Source organism: Falco punctatus (assembly GCF_963210335.1).
Source record: "Falco punctatus genome assembly, chromosome: 9".
Classification (NCBI taxonomy): domain Eukaryota; kingdom Metazoa; phylum Chordata; class Aves; order Falconiformes; family Falconidae; genus Falco; species Falco punctatus.
The window spans coordinates 176,437-201,707 of NC_137589.1; the positions used below are offsets into that span (position 1 = coordinate 176,437).

Genomic DNA, 25,271 nt, shown 5'->3' on the forward strand with positions numbered 1-25,271 from the left:
TTGCCTTCAAATCATACCTTACTGTTTTAACAGACTGATGAGCGCAAAAATATGCATACAAATAATAACTGAATACCTTACCTTACCGCATCACAGTATTTCCAAAACATTTTAAAGAGGCATGTACATCTATTCACTTTTCTGCTCTAGATCACAAAGGATTAGTGGTAAAGGGTATGAATCATGAAAGGATGTGGCTATCAGAATGAAGTTCATAATCTGGGTTTAAGATCAAGCACTGCAAAAGTTCAAGCCCAGTGAGGCCAGAATTATACTGTAAAAGACAATCACCTCATGAAATTTTGTGAGATTAATACAAAGACCATGGATGTCTTACGCATTCTCACATGTGCAGCTTATTTGTAAAGTCCCCTCTTTGGATCTTAACATTTCAAATTTATACCAGGGCATTTGAATGTGAACAATCCTTTTACCCAGAAAAAATAAAAATTATAAAATTCTGATTAATTTTGAGTCCAGGATGAGTTAAGAAGAAAATTGCAGTGTATAAAAATTTCTTATTAAATATTAGGTTCTCGAAATGTTACAAATTACTTCTCTACATCTTGCAACTAAATTTCTCTAAGAAAGGGAATTGTCAAATAGCAACACAGCTTGACACCTCCAGGGTATAGGATGGTGGGGCCTGGATGGCATGGTCATGGCTACCCCTTGTGGGAAATGTTAAGAGGTACCCAACAACATGACATTCCTACAGCGCCCACTGGCTTGCACCATCAAAGGGAGCATGGTAGAGTTACCCAGACTGCCTAAACAAAGGGAGCCCCTGGATGCTCCCCGGGCATTACTTGTTCAGCAGCACCTTCGTCCTGATGCCTTGCCCTTTGCTGGAGACCACGTCCATGCCTTGTGGTGGCATGGCAGCAGCTATCACTGGGCAAGGAAAACTCACAATGACACAGATAACGCTTCTGAAGCAATGCTATAGGTACCCATCCTGTGCTCCCCATATCCTCATTCTCTCCAGCAAGTGACTCCAGTAGCTCAGTTGGATGACTTCATGTCAGTCCTGCCCTCCAGCCTTGCAGTCATCCTGCTTGGACTCCAACTGCAGGAGCTACCCTGCACTTCATGTGTGCTTCACCCCTTTCATGGTCAACTGTTGCTTCCTAACTTTTCTTCTGCAAAGGACATGTAGAAAAGGTCCGAAGAGCTATGTCATGCTTTTATAAGATGCAAACCAAAGACCATGACTGGGGCCCTTTGCACTCATCGCTCTCTTATGAGAGCAATGGGGAGTTGGGTAAAGGGGAAAAAGAGCAGGGCCAAAGAAACGACCACTTGGAGTGTTAAAGGAAAGCTTTACAGAAATGTGCTTGATGAAGGGATCACATTTTACCTATGCCCTTACAAAGGGTCTATTAAAAGCAAGATTGTATTTGATGAAAAAAATACATCATCAGTAATTACCTAAAGCAGGTACGCATAGTTACCTGTTCTAACATGTTTGTCTTGGATGTCTGATGATACACTGTTGCCTCCCCCTGCCAAGCTCCACTTTGCTTTAGAGGCGAGGTTTGCAGATGGCTGGACCCCCTCCCCAAACACATCACCATGAGAAGGCTGGTGATAGGAAGGAGGAATGAAGAGCTCACGCTTTCTCCCACATGTTACTGTCATTGTTGCTTCAATGTTTAGACTGCCTTCACAGACCTACAGCAAAACACGCCAGAAAGCCAGGGCTGTGCAGAAATAGGGGGGCTGCACTATCTGTACATCCATCAGTGTGCATGCTGCACAGGGACACAAGCAGGAACTGGCCGAGCAGTCCATGTGAGCATGCCAAGAGCAGGACCATGCTGACCATGCCTGTCACTCCACCCATGGCAGGGACCTGCCACTTTTGTCTTCTCTTGAGCATAAGAAATGTAAAGAAATCAGCCTCTGCAAGGTACCAGGGTTTCAGGCTATGTTTTGTCCTGGGTTTCTGCATTACCTTTCCCCGATCCACCAATATCCCCACCTGCTGCAGGAATGGTTTTTGACTTCCAGCTCAGCAAGGTACTGCCCTGGGATGAGGTTTGATACCAGATATCCTGTCATCACTTTTCAGGGCAATATAGTTTTTCAAACTGTAGCTTTACAAAATAAAAAGAGAAGAAAAATCTGGTACAAAGTGTCTTTTATTCTGTGTAAAGAAACTGTAATTTCTTGAAGTAAAACAGAACACTGGATGATTTGTTCCATATCACGTTTCTGTTGCTAAGGCCTGTACAGGATGTAGCTAAGTGTAGCTTTTCTATACCACTTTGGAGCAACATTTGTTTCGACTGACACTGTATTTACATCTTATCTAAAAATAACGGGTTTCCATAGTAAAGCATTTAACTATAGTCAGCTGTTGCCCTTTCTTCTAAAATGCATTCAGGTAAGTATAGATCTTATATAGGATTCAAAATCTGATATGCCAGGTCTTGGCGACATGTGATGTTCATCAGAGGCTATTTAAAACAGAAGTCTGTCTTTACTACACTCATGGCCTAGTTTGGTCTTACATGTGCATCAGTGACATTCTGCTAAAGCTAAGTATATTGCTGCACGTCATTGTGTGAATTAAAAATATGAGGTCGAATACAGCCACGGAATGCTGGCAATTTCTGTTCTTTTTCACTGTTTACAGGAAGTGTATTTATGTTGTACTCCTTGCTTCTGATATCAAAGATGTAATTACAAGTTAATGATTTACGCCAGGATCAGTAGCTCAAAAGTAATGACGATGTGACTTAGGCAGAAACAGGAATTTAAGGACTGAAGGGACAGAGGCACAACTGCTCCTCAAAGGAGAACAGCAGTGTAGTGCCACTGGCTGCTGCAAGTTGCCTACTGGGCTAGGATGTTGCTTATGCTTTCTGGAGAGGCATGGCCTAGCTCAGAAGTGAGAAAAGTAAAAATGTGCCAACAGAAATACAGACATCCAACATGCTCCAGCATAAGGTGGCCCAGCACATACATAATACTTGTTTTCTCTACCCACTGATTTCTGAAAATTGTAATTGTTAAGAAACAGAAATAATAGCTGTCACCTGGAGCTACAAGGTCTCAAGAACATGATAGATCTTAGATCTGCACAGTGCAGGCACATACAGGGAAAAACTTGTGTCCCACAAATCTCAGCTTCACAACTCCAAGCTGTGCTACTGGCCCTTTCTCCAGCATTCCTGCGCAGTTGTACTGTGCTCTGTAACTCCTCTTGTAAAGTTGAGTTAATAGAATAGCTCAGTTGGAAGAGACCTACAATGATCATCTCGTCCAGCTTAGTTTACTTCAAAAGTTGCCACAAGCACAGAAGATTTTCTTGACAAAGAGGGAATGGAGACAGAGGACATGAACAGCCCTTGATAAGGCTTGTTTTAATAAAATAGTGCTTGAGAGTCTGGATGGCTTGTCCAAGCTGCTGGAGATTGTAGTTGTAGTGCCCCAGTGAGGTTCTCATCAAGGACAGACGTAAGACCGGCCTCTGGCCTTCTCTGCTTTTTTAGTAAAAATACCCAAACAAACCAAAAAAGTACTCAGAGCTAGTCCTCCCTGAACCTCCATTGGTTGAAATTGAGTCAGTTGTGTGCTATATACTATTTATTTGTTCATTAGCATTATTGAAGCCATGTGCCACTTCATGTTTTTGTCCAGCTGACCAGGGAGCTGTCATCAGCATAAAACTCTCCTATCCTTAATGTATTACATGCCAGTACAGCAACACTGGGCTCCCCTAATGTTCTTTTCAAGAGCAAGCATGCTGTGGATTGGGAAGAGGAATGCAGTGGAGGAAGGGACTCACCTTATGGCCGGGTACTTGACTGCAAATGCAGAGCCAAGAAACTTGAACATGCACTCAGGAGCCTGGAATCGCAAAAGCTGGTGTCCACAGGAGCATGATGTCCCCCCTGACAATATTTTTTGCATTAAGTGATGGTAACAAGGAAATATGCTGTAGCACTGCATTAATGATCATATCTCCCACCCTACATGGGACAGATATTGTTTTCCGAAGCTGCCAAAGGAGCAAAAGATAGGCATTCATCTCCGTTTTTCCTCTTAGAAACGGTGCTGCATACTGCCATGGTGGACATCTCACTGCCTCTTTTGTCTTGGGTTAACATTGCTCTCTCTGAAGTCGGATTCATGTTGAACTCCACAGTTTCTATGGCACTGCAGCTGAACATTTGAATCAGACACTTTCTGAACTAGAAAGTTGAAACAAAGTAGATCAATCAAAACACATAAGGAATTTTAAAATATCTCTATAAAGCAGTTTGCTAAAATTCTTGGCAATTATCTCCTGAGTCAGTTGGGAATATAAAGAAACAGCCCCATAAAATATACTTGCTTGTGCCACCCTGAAGAACTCTAAAACTGAAAAATAATGACATTCTAAAAAGACCCAGACTAGTGGAAAATCTTATTCTAAAACATTGTTTTGCTCTTCTGCTTGATACCACATCTAATGGACATAATCGGTCATTTCTCCAGGCTCAAGAGTTGTTTTCATTTGTTAATACCCAGGTGTTCAAAGATGGTTTATTTCCATGTTGCTCATATCATGAGCAGGGTAAGACCAACATACAACTTGCATGCATTGTGAGATCAGGGTGCTGTCCGTAGGATGTGAGACAAGCAATACCTCTCTGCAGGACTGAATAAATAAATGTATTCATCACTTCTTATTCAACAGTCACTTTACTATTTTTCTTCTACTCACTTACATGCTTATACTCTGCTTGATGCCACCACTCTTAGTAGCTACACTCATGGCATAAATCTATTCAAGTTCATTGTCATGCCTGTTACCAGTGAACGCACATCACTCTGGTTCATCCCTTTGTCAATTCTTTTTCTCTGCATCCAGTCCTCTTCTCTCCCTCCAGAGGAGGAAGCTCCCTGTCCCACAGGCACATGCAATGCTTGTACCCTCCCTGTACATACAACCACAGATACTGTGTTTCCCTGACACAAATTCGAGCTATTGAAAACTTCCACCCCACCTCAAAATCAACTTACTGCTGTTGCATTCCTAAAGAATTATAAAAATGTACTGGGACAGTCTTGAAAACAGACTTTTCATACAGAAAGCTAACTGATGTTCACTAAGGGCTGATTTTCCTGTGTAGTATCTAAACCTAATAATTATTAACATTCATATGTTAATAATGCACAGAGGCTGACACTATCTTCCAGTAAGTAGATATACAGTGATTTATTTTTTTTTAGTTAGTTAACTAACATGTTGGTAGGTAGAAATAATTCATTATAAAGCAAGACAAAATAACAAAATATGACTGTTAAAGACACTTTGAGAGCATACAGTACCTGTTTGTTCATAAAGACATAAATAATTGGATTATAAACAGTAGCTGTTTTGGAAAAGAAAGCTGGAACAGCTGCCAGACAAGGATCCAGCTCAATGTAGGGGTATGCAGTGACTAGGATAGAAAAGGCGGCGTACGGCATCCAGCAGATTAGAAAGGCAATGATCATAACAACAACCATTCTAGTCACTTGTCTTTCAGGTTTCCTGGTAGTTCCCAGCCTGCCTTGCGTATCTGACACCTTTAAAGAAAAGACAGAAGATTCTAGAAAACAAACAACAAGGCCTCCAACCAGTGAATGTAGTGAGCAGGCTAACAATTTGCCATGTTAGAAGGAAAAACCTACTCTTCTTGAGTATGACAGCACATGAGGATGCTGCTCCTGAACCACAGGGTGTCAATGTTACTGCTGAGGGACATGAATTACTGTATACTGTCATTAATAAATTTTCCTTTGCTTAAGTACCTTTATATTTTTATCATCAAAGTGATATCAAAAAGCCATTACTAGGGCAATCTTTGTGTAGAAATCTAATTGCAGTCAGGCACAACTGCAGCCTGTAGAGATGCTCCCACCTAACTTCAGCCAAGTCATGAGGAGTGAAGTGATGGCAAAGATTTGCTGTCCAGCCCCATGAAAATTAATCTAGCTCAGGTAACTTCATGGGTTGCTGCCACAGCCCACCCCAAGGCAGTGCAGAAATACCTTTAAATTCAATCTGTGAGAAAAGTAATCCTAATGATTTTAGTCAAATCAGAGACAAGATTTGGCCTCTCTTTAGCATGCCAAGTAACAGAACAGACCCTGACAGAGTGACCGACTGGCAGTATCCGATAACAGTAAGTTGTCACTAAAAATATGAAACAGAAATTAGGGCTACTTTTTTGGGTGATACGACTTGCCTTACAGCAGCTTTGGATCTACACAAAGCCCAACAAAGCCAGACTTCTTGGCTTACAGGAAAGCTGACTAGAGAACATTTTGTCTATACTGGTAGAAGCAGTATCCCCCTCTTCCCCTTTTCTGGTCTTTTTGTGAAATGCATTTGCTGCTGTTCTGACAAACCAGTTCATCCACAGCAAATAATAATGAACAGCATAATCCCATAACAGGCAAATATGAGAAGCAAATACACCTTTGAACCAGCCTTACAGCCAACCAACTGTAATCTTAGCTACAAAACTGTCTGCTGTGCCAGAGGGCCCAAGTACAGCATTGTCCTTATGGCATCTTTTTACAAGCCTCAGCAGTCTCGTCTTGCAAATTCTCATTCAGGCCACTTCCAGGTGCTGGCACTAAGTCAAAGCTCTTGCCCTGGACCACAGACTTTTCTCCGTCAGAAGTTTGGAAAGACAGGCTCATGGCTGCTGCGGTCAGCACCAGCAGAGGGGCAATAACCCAGGTGAGGTGGCTGAGCTGTCCCTGTCCCCCACCAGCAGCGGAGCCCCAGCCCAACCCCAAGGCTTCACACCCAGCTGGTCTCCCCAGCTGCCTCTTCCTGGCGTACCTGAGCCCTGGCCAGCCTCCAGCCACCACATCCACAGGGTATGAAAGGCTCTGGCTAGCCTCTGGAGAAGCTTTCAGCCAGCCCCCACTCTACCCCTGCCGTTACGGCTACCCACAGGAACTGCAACAGTTTAGCTGCAGGTATGGTCGTGACTTCATTACTGAAACAGAAGGCCATCTTGGTGAGTCGTAAGCAGGGAGTGAGCCCGAATTCAAGCCCTTTCTGTTTCATGTAGCTGTTACAGACAACCAGGTGTGCAATACGGGTGCAAAAGGCTGCATTCTGCTGCGGGTCTGCGACCTCCTTGCCAGGGGTAAAGCTTAGACCAGACTAAGCAACCAGCAGCATCCTGGAGAGTCTGTCAGGCTCTGTGGTGCTTTATGACCTTCACCAGAAGAGCATCTGTATCTACTGACACCAGAACTGAAGTGGGATTGGGGCATTCAGCAGGAATGCTCTCCCTCTTCCCTCACTGATCGTGCAAGCAGCTCAGACAGAGATGTTGGGACAGAGACTATGTGATGTCAAACAATGTCTTCCTGGGAAGCATCCTTGTTTTGGTTCTGATGACTTAGTGAAACAACACAGTTATGTATAATGTTAGCTTATGTGGGAAGTGACTAATGACATAATTCTGCATGGCTCTAGAAAAAACTAGTTCCAGGTCTTGCAATAGTACATGCTAATAAAGTAATAATTTTTGGTGTAATATGGCCTTTTAGCTTTCCACAGCAACATTAGAACCGAGTGGAGACATTTTCCCTAATAACCCTTGCATCGTACTGAGATAATTTAACACATTTAGTGTTTACAGAGATACAGAAACAGCTCCTGGGGAGGAAGGTGTCCTTACCTCTGTACAAAGTTGTAATTCATGTCATTTTTTTAACAAAAATAAACAATAATAACAGTGAATTGTCATAATACCTACAAGCTCTTAGGTATTAGGTGTTAGGTGCTGAGCAAAGCTAAGATATCCCCTGCCAATATATGACATTGCTATAGCATTTTTTCATATACACTGCATCTACATAGAGAGCAGCCCAGCCTCCCTTTCAGCAGAAGTGCAGGCACCTTGAGGAAGGGACACAATCTCCAGGATTGTGCTTTTGACTGTGTCATGCTTGTCTCATATCAGCCTGGCCTTTTTCTCATGTATGGCTTTTCATGGATGGCAGTAAGTCCTTTCTCTTTAAGTCTGAGAACACAAAACTGATAAGGAACCATGTACTGATGCTTTATCTTGCAAACAAAGAAATACTGCCATAATAATTTATCTCCATTGTAAAAAATTGATTAGAGCTTTTCCTAAAGTTTCATTTGTTTCACTACTTCTGCAGTTGTAGTGAAAGCTACTATTGGCATTGTAAAGCTGGGGACACAGGGACTGAGGGACTAGCAGACTTCACTGAGACAAAACAATGCCACTCAGGACCAAGTCTGTCGTGTGGCAAACATGGGAGACAAAATCCAGGAAAAGGGTTGGTTGGGAACCTCAATACCCCAGTTCTGGTGCCTAGGTCTCTCTCTGTTCACCACAGTCAGATTTTTAAAAGTTAGCTTAGTTGTGAGACATAGCCTTATGGCAATTCATTATATATTTACAGAATATATTGCAGGCAGTTGGCTTTTTCTACACCAGACTGTGCTTTAAGCTGTTTTAAATAACAGAGACCAACTCAGATGGTTACATCTCTGTAAAGGCCCACAAAAGCCAAAGGCAAGGACTGGCACAAGCCAGGTGGCTACAGCTAAATCATTTGTGATGAGGTGCCCAGAGGCCACCCCAGTGTCTGCTGGCTGTGCGGTCTGCAGAGTCACTGAGCTGCCAGGGGAGTGTGAAACACACAACTTACTGAAAAGTGTGATTTTTAAAAATAATATTGCTATTCTTTCTGGGAAATGGAGAGAGGAGTGAGAAAGGCAGCTTAGCAAGATCACACCAGGCTCCAGGCCAACGCTACAACCCACTGCATGGCACAAATCAGTCTTCTAGAAGGCATTCTGACTTGACGCAAATGGCAAGATGGACCATTCACTGGCGTCTGCTGTGACTGAGGTGACATCTTCCTTCATTGCCTCCCTCGTTCCTCATCTCACTTGCTTTGTTTTGAAGTTGCAGCCTCTTAACGCTGTCCCAGAGGGAGGGAATGACCCCTTTTGTGCACCTCCTGAAGCATCTGAGTAGCACGTTAGCCACTGCTCTGGCAGGACCCATCACAGTGCTGGGTGCTTGGCAAGTGGTCTCTTTTCCTCCCTGCTCTGTTGGGTTAACATCCCTCCCGTTCATGCCAGGCCACCCATGGGCTCTCCCTCCCAGGGACAGCCTCTGGAGGTGGCTCTTTCCCATCCCCGCAGAGCAGGACCCATGACCTGACCACCAGTCCACAGGGAGGGACACCTGCCACCCACCGCATGTTCCCACACTGCATGTACCCCAGGCAGGAGCGGAAGCCCCATGGGGTGGCTGTCCTCCTGCTCCCAAGCCAAGTGGCAGAGCTCTTTCCCTAAGGACCGCATCGCCATCCCAGGCAGCAGTGAGAGGGCTGCAGCTGCAGCCAGGAGGTCTGGCCACCCTGCTCTCTCTCTTCATTTCATTTCATTTCCTCTGCAGGTAGGTTAGGACAGGGGGAAATAAAATACTAATAAAAGTTCTGGATATTCAGAATAACAGAATCATAGTTTTACAAGTTATTTTAGGAGAGTCTGAGTCATCAACAAGGATTTTCTTCAAGCAACTCCCTATTTTGTAATTCATGTCCCCCACTTGCACCAGCAGGCACCGTGCTGCCTCACCATGAGTGCCGCGAGCAGCAATGCACCTGTACTGCAATTAACATTCAAACTGGGAAACTTCTTGTGTTTCATACTGAAACCAACCCCTCCCTAAATGCATCCTGGACAAAATCAAGAAAAATCCAATTAGGGGAATCACAACGTCACCTGAGGTACACATGTTTCAATATGTGTTTTCCAATGAGAAAATAAAATAATTTTTGCCTTTCCCTTCTACTGTGTAATGACACAGAATAAATAAAAGCATTTGAAGATTCCAAATACTTTAAAAACATCAGTAATCTAAAGAAATTTACTGAATTTATTACTGAAGCAATAAGACAAGGCAGCTTTGCAGTAAATAGAAATAACATTGTCCCAGAAAGGACTTTTCTTATTCTACTGAACTTCTTTTTCACTTTTTACAGTTTCTCTTTTGGTTCAGGTCAACACAATCATTAAATGAAATTCAAACGCATTTCTCAAGTCTTTTAAATGTTCCTGGTCAATCTAATAGTTTATTTACTAAACAGCATTACATTATTTAAAAATGCTACATCTTATTCTGCATGTAAGTGTTACAGAGTATTGGCCAGAACTCTTAAAATTTACAAATACTATCATTTCAAGCTGAATTCTGATTTACCTGGTTTGAGCCTTAACAAACATCACTGAATTGAAGTACAACTGTAAATAAACTGATACTGGGTCATCACTCAGTTTCTTTAATTATGAGGCAGACATTCTTTAATTTGTATGATGTTTGGCTAATGAGATGCACTGATAAGTGATGCAAACTGCACATTTTAGGAAATAATTTCTAACCATAGCATGAATTTCTGTGTGTAAGGATGATAACTGAGTGACTTTGTTGGTGGAAATTTGATCTGCTTATGTCTGATCTTTACAGAAAATGGAACACAAAATGCTCCAAATATTTCATACACACACATTTTAAGTTTGCTTATAAATGCTTCTTCTTACCTTTCGCAACAATTTTCCATAGGATACCAAAATCACGAATAAAGGCACTATGAAACAGGTGGTGAAGAATGCAATAATGTATGTACGGTCAGTATAAGCTCCTGAGTACCTGTATAAAACAGAAAATACATTGTGTATGTATTACTAATATGTGTTCTTATTATTTTCTTGAAGTATTAATTTTGCTCTTCAGAGCTGCCACTAGTATTTTTGTCAACTGTTTTTTTTCAAAGTGCCCATTTACAACTCTGGTCATACCACCAGAGTGAGCCCTGGGCCATCTCCCTGGCCACGGGCTAGGACAGGATCCTACGACCATAGGCACGGTATCATAGAACTGTGGGACAATTCAGGTGGGAGGGAACATGAAGTTCAACCTCCTGTTCAGAGTGGAGTCATCTATGGGCTCAGACCTGGTTGTCCAGTCTTCTGAAAGATCTGTCTCTTTGCCCTCTGAATCCTGACAAACAGCACAAGGTATAGATAGGATGTTATTTTCATTAGAGATGGAAGCTCCTTCCTTTAGAAATTCTTTTTTTAAAATCTGTTCTTGGCAAATTTTGCTCAGTTTTGTTACAGCTTTCTTCATATCCATTCTTGCAGAGATGCACATCATCTTTAAACCTTTCCTTTACATTCCTGCCCCTGAGATGCCCTGAGCTGCAAGTTTCATTTCTTTACCATACTCTGCAAGAGTGGCCTTACCAGTTAGGCTCACAAGTAGTTCCAATCTTACTGGTGGTGTAACTGCTCCAACCCATCGTTGGTGGAATGGTCCAAATGAAGGAAAAGGTCCACACAAAGGCAATACCTAGGGCTGCATGCTTCCCCCTTAAGCGCATATTTCCCAGTGGGCGGCAGATCACAATGTACCGCTCAAAAGCCAACAGAGCAAGAGACCAGAGAGCAACAATGCCTATAGTAAGAAAACACAGCATCAAAAATTGGGTAGATTCACTGAAAAGCGAACATCATCTCACATCACAGAATTATTTAGGTTGAAAAGTATCTCTGGAGGTCATCTAGTTCAACATCCCACCACCCCACCCCCCAAACACGGTCCATTCAATAGGTTGTCCAGGACCAAGTCCAGGCGGGTTTTGAGTATCTTCACAGACAGAGACTTCACAACCACTCTGGGCAGCCTGTTCCAGTGTTTGACCACCCACCACTTCAGGCACCTCTTCCATCAGCTCAAGTTATGAAAGGATAAGCAATCTATGTGCATTATTCCAGTACCTATTAAAAGCACAAGATTTTCATACTTGTCTAGTTTGGCAGTCTACAGTACAATGACTACAAAACATCTTCAAAACACTGTCTTTGCAAGAAATGTCATATTTCAGGCTGTCTTTAAACTACAGACAGCTGCCACAACAACAAATTATCAGTTTAGTAGGCACATATCATGGGGTTAGTCAACAAAATCTTAAAGTAGCCTGATCCTTCTCCATGGGACATGGCTTACATGCCACAAACTGATTTAGTAGCATTGTCCCTCACTGACATTCCCTCTGCGTAGCTTAACCAGGCTGAGTGCAACCGAGGGAGTCTTTTTCAGGCTGAGGTTCAGCAGTGTGTTTGATTTAGAGCAGTGACACGAGTTAGAAGGCTGTCTTTACTGTGCAGCTTCAGGAACAGGAACAGGGAGGCAGGAATGAATGCCTATCTCAGGTAAGTCAACATCTCATTTTAAACTTATTTCCCATTTATTCTGCAGAGATATATTTACTCAGGGAACTCTGGTATGGAATTTCCCCTTTAGAGTACTTCTAATACTTCTTGTTTAGTTAGTAAAACAAAGCCAAGCCAAAGAATCACAAAAAAATGCAGGTGGGCGGAGTGCCTGTTACAGGTCACGGATCCCCAGAAGCACAGCAGGGTAGCTAACACAGGATGTTTCTGTGTCCTGATATTTTCCACAGCTTAAGAGCAGCCACTCACTCTTTCTGTCTTACCTATCCATATAGGCACACACCTCAATACAAACCTTGAGAATAGTTACACATAGTGATTTTTTTCCTGACACCGTTTTACCAAAAACTCCACAACGGTCTTATTCTATTAGCAAGCTTTTTCTCATTATATTAAACATATTTGATGATCAGCATACATGCAACAAGTCACTGATATATGGCAGAGATAGTGATATATGTTATTCACTCACACATGAGATCCACCACAGAATATATGTAACTGGGGAAAGAAGCAGTGAGCTCAAAGGCATGCAAAGTCAGAGACTTGGGAAGCTGCAAGATAGCTAGCACAATACATCGAAGGAAGCTAAAGGAAAATAACATATCATTACAAATAAAATCAAGCTTACCAAAAAAAGTGACAGCAAATCCTTCCAGTACACAAGCCCAGTATCCCATATAAAAATAACCTTTTAGATTCGTTAAAAAGCTGATGGTGCCACCAGTCAGTGAGACCAGGAAATCAGCCACTGACAAATTTACTATAACATAATTGATAGGTTGTCTCAATTGCTTGAACTTAAAAGTTACCAGGATTACAGCCAGGTTCTCAACAAGCGACAGGCAGGTCACCACCACCATTACTGCTGCCAGAAGCCTGAAGTGCCAGGGCTGGATGGAGTCCAAGGGATGATGGAAGGGATTCCACCTGGCAGGACCAGAGGAACTGAACAGCAGCGACTCATTTTCAGGTGCTCTGAATGCATCCATTGTTTATCTCTCACTAGCAAAAATAATACTGTATAATACTGGGGTCTCTCATCTGTAAATAATAGTCAGGATTAAAAGGACAAATCTGTTGTCTCCAACAGAAGCATGAAAAAACTCTCCATGCTTCCGCTTTCCAGGAATAGTCCCAGAAACAAAGTTTTGGTCAGAGGAAAGTTTAGTGCTCCGCAGTGAATGTGGGAACAGGGATGAGCGAGAAAATCGCTTAAAGCAACTTCTGCCCCTCCTGCCGGTAGCCGCCGGCCCCTCCCCGGCTGCCGCGGTGTCTTCTTCACCTGCAGCAAAAGCAGCCCCCAAGCTGCGAATTTCCTCCTGCCGCAGCAAACAGCAGCGCTGAAACACCCCCCCGACCGCTCTTGCTCCGTGCAGAAAAATGAAGCTTTTGCTTGGAACCCTCCTGACCTTTAGCACGTGAAACTGAAGCTTGCCTTTTGCTTATCGCAAGGGTGGAGCGATCCTCCTGCTGCCCTGCCTGGGGGCACAGCAAGGGGGGTCCCACTGACTCCAGTTCTTGGAAAGGGACAGCCCTGAACAGATTAACCCTGGACAACCACTGCAGCTGTAACAGTTCTCTATATCCTTCAGTGGAGTTTCAGCTTCTATCAGAGACAGCGAAGACGCTATCGCTGATGAAGGCAAAGTGATTATAACAGCAGTTTTAGTTACTAAAAACTCAAAGATGTACAACATCTTAGAGTTTGTAAATACATAAAAGGAAATAAAATCAGTACAGCATGACAACAGACAGCAGGAAAATTAATAGCTAGTCATACATTTCTGATAAAAATGACTGGATTAGTCTGGACTCTAATAAGCATTAGCAGTGAGGGTTACTTGTGTTCATGTCCCAAGATGAGTAACTCGTCACCTCTGCACCTTAATGAGACACAATACTGTGGCAGATACTACAGTACTACCCTTCTAAAGGGTTGCCAGTAATTATTGCACAAATCGAGCTGGATACCCTAAGAATATTGAAATCATTCAGCTGTGTTGTAAGTGGGATAATTCTTGGGGACCATAATTTTTAATCAGAGCCTCAGAGTATTAACCAGGATCAAAAATAGAAAAGTAATGCAGTTCCTATCTTGAAGAGTTGACACTTTGGACACACATCGTATACAACACATGAATAAACAAACGAGCTGGAGTGAGAGTGAAAATGAGTAACACTACCTGTCCTACATTCCCTTGAGTATGTATTTGTCTTGGATTGTACATGAAATACTTTGTTAACACAGGTTAATATCTTTTGCTATGCAGGAATGGAATCCAAAGGGTTTCTGGACACTGGCAGAAGGAGTTATGCATCAGAAAATTTCAGAGTATTTTGAACTAAAAAAAAGTAACTCCTACTTACCATAAGCAAAGTAACAAAGATATTTTTAAAAGGTTAGCATATACTCCACTGAAAAGGGAAGAGAAAGTGCTTAAGCAGATCAAATCTATCAACAAAAATACAAGATAATTCTTATTCAACAGGAATATTAAGAAATTCCACGTGTCATGAATAAAAGAAGGATAAACACACAGCAACATTAAAATGCCTGCAGCTGGTCCTTGTATGGCATGATTAAGCATAGTTCTGCTGTCTGCATGCTACAGCAGAAGATCCAGACCACAACTTTAAAATCCATTTTGATAATTACGTTGTTTGAAATTATACATGATTTTAAATTCTTGTGGGTGAAACTAAACTCTGAATTTAGCATACAACAAAGAAGGTAGTATCTGGACTTCGTTAAGGCACAAATCTATTGACTGTACATTTGCATCCCTTTAAAGAACAGATGACTATTGTTCCCAGTTATTTTGTTGTTGTTTTGTGCTGTCATATTGTTCAAGTTGTTTGTATGAGTCATTATTTTGGCTACAGTTTAAATTCTTTCCCTTTTCAGTATCTTGTGTTTCATTTTGTTTAGAATCCTTAAAAAATATTCCTATACTGTCTTCAATGCCTGTTTTGCTTGTTTTTCTTCTTCAGCAGGTCAGCTTTATCATGCAAAGTGATTCTCTGCAACATGCTCTCTTATTACAACTTACAGCAGTTGCACTTCTTCCAGCACCATGGGTTTACATTTGCTGCTTTGCTCTACATTTGCTACCCCTCTTGCTTGGCAGGCCTTTTTTTTTTTTGGTCCAAACAATACAGACAGAGATTTTTTTATATATATATATATATATATATAATTTTGTTGTTAAACTTTTTTCTGAAATCACTATCAGATAAATTCAGAAAGAAAAAGCATTGCCTTATGAGTACAGGGAGAACAGGAGCATCTCAGGTTTGTAGTCTCCATTTAAAGAGGCAGCTGTTCTCCAGCATCATAAGATCTTTAGCTTCTTTTATTAAGGTCTTGTTTTCCATTAGTGCTAAATTCATTTTCCTTGACATCCATATACTGACATTTTGTTGATAAACTTGGGAGCACATGCAATCTGAGGAGTCCCTGTTTGTCATCTCCCACATCTGACCTACTACAGTCTTCATTTTCTTGGCCAGAATTGAAGCGTGACTTGCCTCCTTAGCAAAGGTGTTCCTCACTAACACTTCATATGAAGAGATAAGTTGGTAAACAAGAAAACAGCCTCAGGCTATGGTTAAAGTGCTGCTGGTTGGAGCAGGGAACATACAGTCAGTAACGTGAGGAGGATGTGTAACTAACAGCCCTTGTGTTATATGCCTACGGTAATTCCAGCTGTAAGACAAAATCAGGATGACAAGAACTGTGCTAACTGAGATCAAATCTTGTGCCTGGAATTGTATGTGACAGTTAGTTTGTCCCAAATTTACAATTCCTGCAAAACACCAATGGGGAAATGAGCTATAAAGTCAGTGTGATATTTTGCCCGGTGCACTTGAATTGGTGCTCTCAGCTTTTGAGCATATGATAATCAATCCCAAGATGCTGCCATCTAATGACAGCAGTGGCCTTCACTCCTGAAAGTGATTGTGAAAGATTTGCTTTGTCCCCAGGAAGGATTTGGTTTAGTCACATTTAATTAGCGCAAACAGCATTTTCTGCTGTACAGATGTTTTGTGGGAATCTGAAGCAAAGGATCTCACTTTTGGTACAACCAAACTGGCTGCTGCATTATATATGAGTGCCTGTCTCAATGACTGACCTCGGTACCCCGTAAACTAACTTCTGTTTTGAAAAAAACTAAAATCCAGCCAGGGATTCAGGCAGTCATCACTTCTGTGAGTAAACGGTGCTGACCCAGTGCACCCACGCAGACCGTATCACACATGAATACTTTGTCCCTTCAGAGCATCTAGCTTCTGGGCCAGTTACTGGGCTGAAGCTGGTATTTCTCCTTTGCCAGGTACCGCTACAGATTGTGTTAAACCACTCTGGAATACAGGGGTCTGGCACAAGTCTCCCTGCAGGGAAGCTGTGGTTGCACGTGTCCTGGGCAAGGTGGAGGCAGCAGCACAAGAGCTGCCCAGGTCCTGGCGAGGGGGAACCCCAGCTGAAACCCCCGTGGGGACCACTGACCGTGCTGGGGCGGGGGCTGCTGCAAAGGAAAGGCAGTGAGAGCTGGTGAGAGCCGGCGGGGAAGAAGCAGGAGCACCAGGGGCAGGTGCAGAGTAGGAGGCCTTGAGAGAAGCTGGACAGGGAGGCTCCTTGGGCCGGGTGTCTGGGGAGGGGCTGCAGACCCAGAGAAGGGGGAGAGGGTCAGTCAGAAGCATGAGGGGAAATCATCAGTTTCAAAGCAGAGTAAAGTTTCAAACCTGTCAGACAGAAATCAGTCTTAACAATTTTGAGGTGTCTGTCTTTTTTTTTTTTAATAAGATATTACAAAAATAAATTTTAAATAAGATATTAAAAAAAATAAAATTAAAAAAACAGCAGCAAATGAGTTCTGTGAATGAATTTGGAATTAAGTGTATTTATCTTGATTTTTCAGTGTCCTCTATTTGATAATGCTATTCCAATTGCATATCTCTAAAAGGAATATAAGAACGTATTTCACTACAGTATTTTTAAAAACACATATAGTCAAGCCAGATTTTGTTCTGCCTTCAGCAGGGGAGAGGCTGAAGAGATTGCACAAGCATTTAGTTTAAATTAGAAATTAAGCAGAAATTATCATCGTCTATGCATAGAGACTATTCCAGATGGCCTAACAAATCCAGGACCTATAACTCTCAGATCACACAAGCACATGCACCCTTGCAGTGTGCAGTTGGTCACAGGAACACAAACGGGCCAAGGCTGGAGGGGTCCTCTGGAGGGCTCCGGCCAGCCCCTTGCTCAAAGCAGGGGCAGCCACAGCAGGTTGTCCAGGACTGTGTCCAGGAGGATTTAAAATGTCTCCATGGATGGAGACTCCACAACCTCTCGGGGCAACCTGTTCCTGTGCTTGACAACCCTTACTGTAAAGATTTTTCTTACTTGAATTTTTTTTCAGTCTAAGAATAAAAAATTCAATACTGCTTCACATTAATTATAAGAGTTATAAACCCAGTGTATTATGGGGCTACATTTAACCTTTTCATGCCTGGAGAGGGTCAAGGAAAGCACCTGCAAAACCTAATGGCCAGACTTTGCTTGAGAACCCTGTTAAGGGACTGCATTTACCTACTCTCAGTGTAGACCAGCCTTCTTCTGAAATGTAGGAAATGGTGTTTCTAATCAATGAAACTTCTGGAAATTTACACAAATACTGTCCTCCTGCTGCCTCACTGTAACTGAAACCACGAAACTGATTTCCTCCATCCCCTCCCCCCATTTTTTTTTTGGCTGCAGTTTTGTTTCCTCACAGTTACTGAAAGCCAGCAATTGCACATTTGAAGTCTGTTCTCAGAAAACACTGAACTGTCATAATGGAAAAATTTTGTCCTTGCCCTTTTAAGTGACATGGAGGAATTGTTTTACTCCCTTTCTTATTAAAAGAACAGGACTGGAGATTTCCTTTTGTCAAAAGATTAAACCTACGTACAAAAGAGGTGTTCTACGCTGGGAAAGATACCAGCACAGTTGCAGGAATTTCAGTAACCAGCAACATATAACAAAGCTGGTGGCTAAACAAAACATGTTCTATTAACTATGAATAGGAAGCTAATTCAAATTAAAAAAACCCCACACATACTGAGCATCAGAAAAGGAAATACTTTGTTAGCAGGCTGTATTGCTGTATTTACTTAAGACACATTAACAATATCTTGCGGTTAATGTCACTATAATGAGCAAAAGAAGATTTCAATGGTTTGTTTTTCCTCAGAAACTGTATATTTCCCAAAAGATCAGTGTGAATTGTTATCCAGTACACTCACCTGGCAGCTCAAAGTAAAAAACTGCTCACATGATATTCCTTATTTGAGAGGATTTCTTTATTATGAAATCCTCATTCAGAGGAAGGAGGACTTAATCGTACAAGAAATCCTACTATCTTGAGAGGGATCATGTACATGAGTATCTTCAGTCTTAATAGCTAATTTTAAAAGAAGTTTGTTATTAGATACATCAAATACATTTTATCTACTTTGCAGTCCCTGAAGACAGTACATAGCATTTTCCCTAAACTTGGTATTGGATTGAGACCAAATCTTTGATGAAATTAAGGTCAGAACAGAATTTGCAGCTTTGCATTTGACATCATATTTACGTTTACCGTAAATATGATAAATTCACAATTTGTCCATGACTAGTTTAATCAGATCCTAAAAGTCAGTATTCAAATAGACTATCACCATTATCTTAAAAGTAAGTAGTTTTCAAGAGTAATTGATGATATGTAGAAGTTTTCCTAGATTTTATTTCTGCAACACTGGCTGTCAGACATTTAATGATTAGTAAGAGTGATCATAAAAGATGCTGTGATGCAGTAAAGAGTTTAACCTTGCAGTCACATCAGCATATGGCTTGTCCTGATTGAGCCCACCGAGGAGCAGTGTGAGGATCAGATGCAGGTGACATTTAGGGCTGTTTTGTGTCCTAGACAGGTAGAGGTATGCCAGAGATGCCTGGCCAGGCAGCCAGGGCCAGCCATGCTCCATGTCATCCTCCCTGCCCGGTGGGGCACAAAGGTGACCACGGGGCACGCCAGCCCCAACCAGCATCAGCGTGCACAGTGCGGTCCTGCTTTTGGACTGTGTGGCACAGTCGCTGGGATGACTGGCCTCTGGATGGAGCAGACAGCCCTGGGCTCAAACAGGAGAGAGGCATTTGGGGTCAGTCTTGGGTGGGAATTATGAGACTGTGGAGGACAGAAGTGGTACCAAAGTGAGAACCTCCCCCAAAAGTTAATCTGTCCCCATCCTTGGTGCAGCAGCAGTCAGTCTTTTCTATGCCCTTGGGAAGGCTTGAGCTGGCTCTGCACTGAAAAATTAATCTAACAGCAGCAAGAGGAAGCCTCTACACACAAGAAAAAGCAGAACTAAAATAAACTCACTCCTCTATTTCTCCTATAACCTTCACAAACTCTTTATACAATATTAAATTTTAAACTTAATTTTTGTAGCAAAAGCCAATTTTTATCGTGCTCAGACCTCAAACAGCAGCAGGTCACAAAGTGACTTTTGCTTTCCCAGCAGAGAGGCAATGTCTTCTCACTCTGCAGCTGTACACTCCTAGTAAAAGACAACAGAAATGTTGATTTCCTTTTGTTACTACTTTTTCAAGGAAAACAATAAACAATATGAGGTTTTTTTGGTTTCATGAAGATTTACATGAGCACTGCCATCAGTACCACATTACGCAAAGATATAGCAGAAAAGTCCCTGCAGGCTCAGAAGTGTTTAGCTTACAAGTTCATTGATCAGTTAGGTGCCCAATAAAAACTGAGTAAAAATCCCAGAAATAACCTAAAATCCAAATATCTTCTGTTCATTTGTATATTTTTTCAACACTTAAAAATTGTTATGGCAAAGTCCCTGTGAACCGTGATCTGCTCCATTTGCCAAACTCAAGAGAGATGTACAGAGTCCATACAGATGTTTTAACATTCTCATTCCAGCTGCGAAGGTGAGGAAAGCAAACAAGAAGGCTCAGAATGTTGGCAGCATTCACGGCTACAGTGCATACCAGACTAGCACCAGCACTGGGAAGTAAATTTTTAGTTCCTTTAGAAACGGCCTACACTAAGATATTTGACTCCAAGTCCCAATATCCCTGAAAGCTGAAGTTCTTTGAATGAAACATGTTTGTTCAAGTCCCTCTCTGCTGCCCATATCAAAAGCTAGTTCCCAATATAACAGAGCAGAGACCAAATCTTGGATTCATGATGCCAAGTACTTTTGGCTACAGTTCAGAAATTCATAGCTTGTGCTGCGCATGTGACCTACTTGGTGTTCATTATTCTGTTTCTTTATTGTTTGTATTTTTGTTGGTATCAGAACCTGAATCATAAGTACATGCTGCCCTAGAAAAAGAATCTAGATTTGGGGTAGGGCTTCTGTAAGCATCACAAGCACATCTGCCCACACAGCTAACCTCTCTTCTTTCTCAGGGCAGTTAAGGCTTGTTCTTGCTGCTGGCTGAGAACAGCCTGCAACCTGTATCGTGCCCTAGACTGTGCCTGGTCTGCATGACCTGATCTAGCCCAAAACATGTCAGGAACAGGCTAACAAACAGGAATATGGACATTTGCATGCTGGTGCTCAAGTCTGTGCCCCAGCCTGTATATACATACACCGCAGATGTAGCCGTATGTGGTGACAGTCAATGAACAGTACGTTAACAGTCACATGTTCTAAGGTCCAGGGTACGCTTATGGGAATAACAACAATCCACTATCCCCATACTCATCTGCACGCCTGCTTGCTCACCCAGCCCAGTGCACGGGAAGGCTATGAATCTTCCACCCAAACACCCCCAACCGACGCTCTCGCAGCAGGCTGGGATAGCCCAGGTCAGTGCTCACTGCTGTTCAGGGCTGTGCCAAAGGGTTCTACTCTTTAGCCCTGTGCCAGGCCTCAGAGACTTGAGGCACCACGCAGCTGAAAATAAATGCACATAGTTCATGACACTGCTTCTTCCACACAGCAGTCTACTAGCAGGTCCTGAAGACAGCTAGAAGAAAGGGAGATGAGCTCTGAGTACATGAAAGTTTGGTGCAGATCTATGCCACGCTCCTACCAAAAATTAAAAATCAGTTTCTTTGTGGTACCTCTGATTCTATGTATGAAAGTATGGTACTGAAATAAAGAAAACTTTATTTATAGACTTGCAATTCCTAAAACTACAGGCTATTCTGAAGCAGCACACACACCACTGGCCTGTGTGCTTGATTACATCCATTTGTTCAGCTAGATGTTCACAACCAGCTATGGATGAGAAATAGCAACCACTTTCTACTTAAAACCCAAATTTGAACATTTACACCCATTTAGTAGACTCTAATGGTTCAGGTCTGAGCCTCAGGACCATCTCCAGTTCCTCAGGTAGTTTTCCAAAGCAATTCTTTGATGAAACAAAATCAGTAAGAGCCACTATGCAGCCAACAGCATCTCATTAGTGTGATACAAATCAAACATGGCATGACCTTGCTTTCTACTCAGATTTATTTATACTTGTTTGGGGCCAAGTCTGTTATTCTCTCATGGTTAAATTTCATGATTTAAGATTGATGGTGTTATAAGTGTCAGCACCTACCCCAGAGAATCCCAAGGAAAAAGGAAAAAACACTAAATCCCCATCTGCCATTTGGCAAAACATCACTTCTATGTATCTGTCTGTCATGGATCATCTTCGGTTGTGTGTTATCTTCAGGAAGAAGAAGTTCCTCACATTTCTGTAGGTTTCTTTTTCAATGTTAACGTAACTTGAAATTTCTCACAATGAAATTCTTTTTAAACTTGATTTTCATGAACAAAATGCTAATGAAACACCATATAGGAGGTGAGATAAAAGGTCTTATGAAAGCAATCCCTTGGTAGGAAAGAGTCTCAGAGGAAAAACAGGAGAGCAGAAGAAAACCTTGGAGAAGTCCCTGAAGAGTAGAACACTGAAATAGTTAAGACTCCAATTGAGTCCCATGATGATCAACAGAAGCCTTCCACTGACTGCTACTAACTAGTGGATTTTCTATCACAAGTCTCAAACTGACTAGCACTATGAGTCTGAGGTAAGCCACTTGCTGACATAGGCAGGTGCATCCTTTGCCCACACTGTGCTTTCATCGTCCAGTGTTCCCATAATGTGTTCTGCAGCAACCTCATCATTGTTACTCAGCCTACAGTGGATAAATAGTTTAAATCACCCCATCTTCTAGTCTGTTGGAAATTACTGTTTTCCTTGGTTAATTGGGGGACATAATCCACAGCGATTCTTAGTAACTAAATATGTTTTGGAGCAAGGTACAAGAAAAAGAAGCCCTATCCTATCTCGTGTGGTGAGCATACAGGCTAGTTTTGTGCATTTGGAATCCATTCTGTCACCAGCAATCACATACTTTTAAAAAAATTCAAATACAAAACTGTGTAACAATCCTGAACAATAACCAGGTACAGGTCCCACAGTCTAAAAGTAAATGCTTATTACTTTACCCATTTGAAGATAACACATGCCTCAGCCTATGGAGAATGTTCAAGAAAACATTCAATGTATACATTAAACTAGGCATCACTTACAACTTTTTCACCCAAAGAAAAACTATGGAAACAAGTTACATTTTGCAACTAGCCACAGTAATTTAGCAAAATATATGAAGAGAAAAATATTAGCAAAGCCGAAGAAACAGTGTTTATTCAAATAAGAAAGTACTTATCTTCAGGAGTTAAATAGTTACGTAGCAAGCAACGAAGCTCTCCTCCAGAGTCACAATCTTCCCAAGACTTTTATCAAAGGCTCAACACTGCATATCTCCATCTGAGTTTTAAGCCATTACTAAGCAGCAGTAATTAACATGACACTTTCCTTCCTGAGCTTGGCTGACTTGTTCTAGTCATATGTGTTGACAAACACAGAAGAAAGTCCATTCAAATAAGTTTGCTTTGTCCCCATATACACCATGTGTAGATATAACTCACTGGAGCCGTAGATACAATACTAATAAAAACAAATAAGAAATACAGGTCACAGTTTTGATCAGCGTGTCATGACAAAGTGCCTCTGAGAAGGGTCTGACAACACAGGAGCCAGAGAGAGGACCAAGATGCAGCCATGCAGTTGAGACCATGGAGATGGAGCCTGGGGGTATGGTGACCAGCTGCAGGCAGGAGAGATGGGGATGCAGGAGGAAGGATAAGTCATGCAGCACTGTCACCACAAACCTTGCATCATGAATGGACAGCCATATGGGCAGAGGGTGAACTTAGAGCCACATCATCCATGGGGCTCCTGGGCTTTTGGCACAAACCCTTGGCATGAAGAGCTGATGGGAAATTCATTCTGCTCTGTACTTCAGATTTAATGTAAAATTAGGAAAGGTACATGGAAGACTGCATTTCAGGCCTTTAACACCATAAAAGCTTGATGAAGAGTGCTTAGCACTAGATAGTTTTAAAACATGAAAAAGTGGTCCTTAATTTTATGCTTATTCCCAACGCAGACAAACAAAATTACCACAAAATGCTCCAAGTAAACTATATCATAATGCTGTGAATACATTTAATGTCACAAATAATTTTAAACAGTCTTCACTTTTGGGTTTGCAGCAATGTTTTCTTACAAGTTGCAATGAATAATTATCACAAGAGCTTTTGAAAATGAGTTATGCATGTATCGACTAAAAAAACCCCTGCTCTGATGAAGTACAGCTAAGCCAGCCATTTATCTTATTGTGTCAAAATTTCTCTCAGAAACAACTATAATGGAACTCCTTTATATTAAAAAAATACATACATGGTGATGCAAAGTGCTGAGACTCATCCAGGACGTGGTACGCTCACTCAGCTCCCACAGAAGACAATCATGGCTACATTCAGTATCTTTTTGGACCTCCTCTGAGTGACTGCCAGAAGCGGAGCTCCGATTCAGCTCTGCCACCCTCAGGACAGACAGAAATTTGTGTCCTTGTCCTTTCCAAAGACTAGTTGTCTATTAACTACCCCACCACACCCAGCAGAAATCTTACTCCCCAGATGGGAAGGGCAGCAAGTCTCCCTCCTGCTGCTCCCTCCCCGCTGACTGTACTCCCTATGCCTTCAGCAAGGGCTCAGGGGGCTGAGCCACAGCTCCGCTGCCCAGTGGGACCCCTGCCCCGCTCCCGCTGGCTCTCCTGGCAAGCAGGCCTACCGCTGACACTTGTGCCTGAAGCCAGCCCTAGGATTTTGGGCCCATTGCTGTAGAAGACAGAACATCAGGCTTACCTAACACTGGGGCTTGGTGCTGGCATTATTTCTATTGCCATACAGCACCATAATATTCCCTAAAATGTATTTTTTGCATGAAAGCTTTGTTCAGTGTTAAATGAGAGATCCCACAAAATGGATGAAGAGTAGCAGCACAATACTATGAAAGCTAGCCAACTGCAACAATGCTTTTACCATCCCACACCAGGTTAATTTCAGTAAGTAGTTATCACACCTTGCCCCAGCACAGACACCAACCCCCCTACAAGGTTTCAACGGTTCATCTACTGTCCGTGCTGTTTCTTCATCCTCTTCAGGCCAGCCCACCCTGCTTCTTGCCTCTGCTGCATCAGTATTCTTCCTTCTCCTGGCTCCTCTTCCAGCCAGCCTCTCCTCTTCCAAGCCTCCTGCTTCTCCCAGAGCCCTCGCCTACATCCAGGGCACTGTCTCACCTCCCTCTGCTTCTTCCAGGGCCCTCTTCCTCCTATGCTCCCTTTCCATACCTCTGGTTGCTATTTAACTACTTAGCAGAACCAGCCACAGCTGCACCTCATCCACTTCAGCCAACCCACCGCCCCTGAAGCCAGCCCACAGCTGTATATTATCAATGTTAATTAACCTGCCTTCATGCCTCTATTATTCCTCTACAGAGGAGTAGCTGCTCTTAAAAGAAGGAAGGAATCAGAAGGCAGAAAAAATACTTGTCAGTCATCAAACAACTAAGAGGCTTCCCCCC

General features: G+C 42.3%; 1 protein-coding gene across 1 annotated transcript; it reads right to left on the bottom strand.

The window, feature by feature from the left end:
- Positions 1–1,905: 1,905 nt before the first annotated feature.
- Positions 1,906–25,271, bottom strand: LOC308069533 (opsin-VA-like). Its single transcript, XM_080401938.1, has 5 exons — positions 12,918–25,271; positions 11,297–11,507; positions 10,592–10,700; positions 5,326–5,565; positions 1,906–4,202 (listed from the first exon to the last, which is right to left on the bottom strand). The coding sequence occupies exons 1-5, from the start codon at positions 13,276–13,278 to the stop codon at positions 3,981–3,983; spliced, it is 1,143 nt and encodes a 380-aa protein (XP_080258064.1). The 5' UTR covers positions 13,279–25,271; the 3' UTR covers positions 1,906–3,980.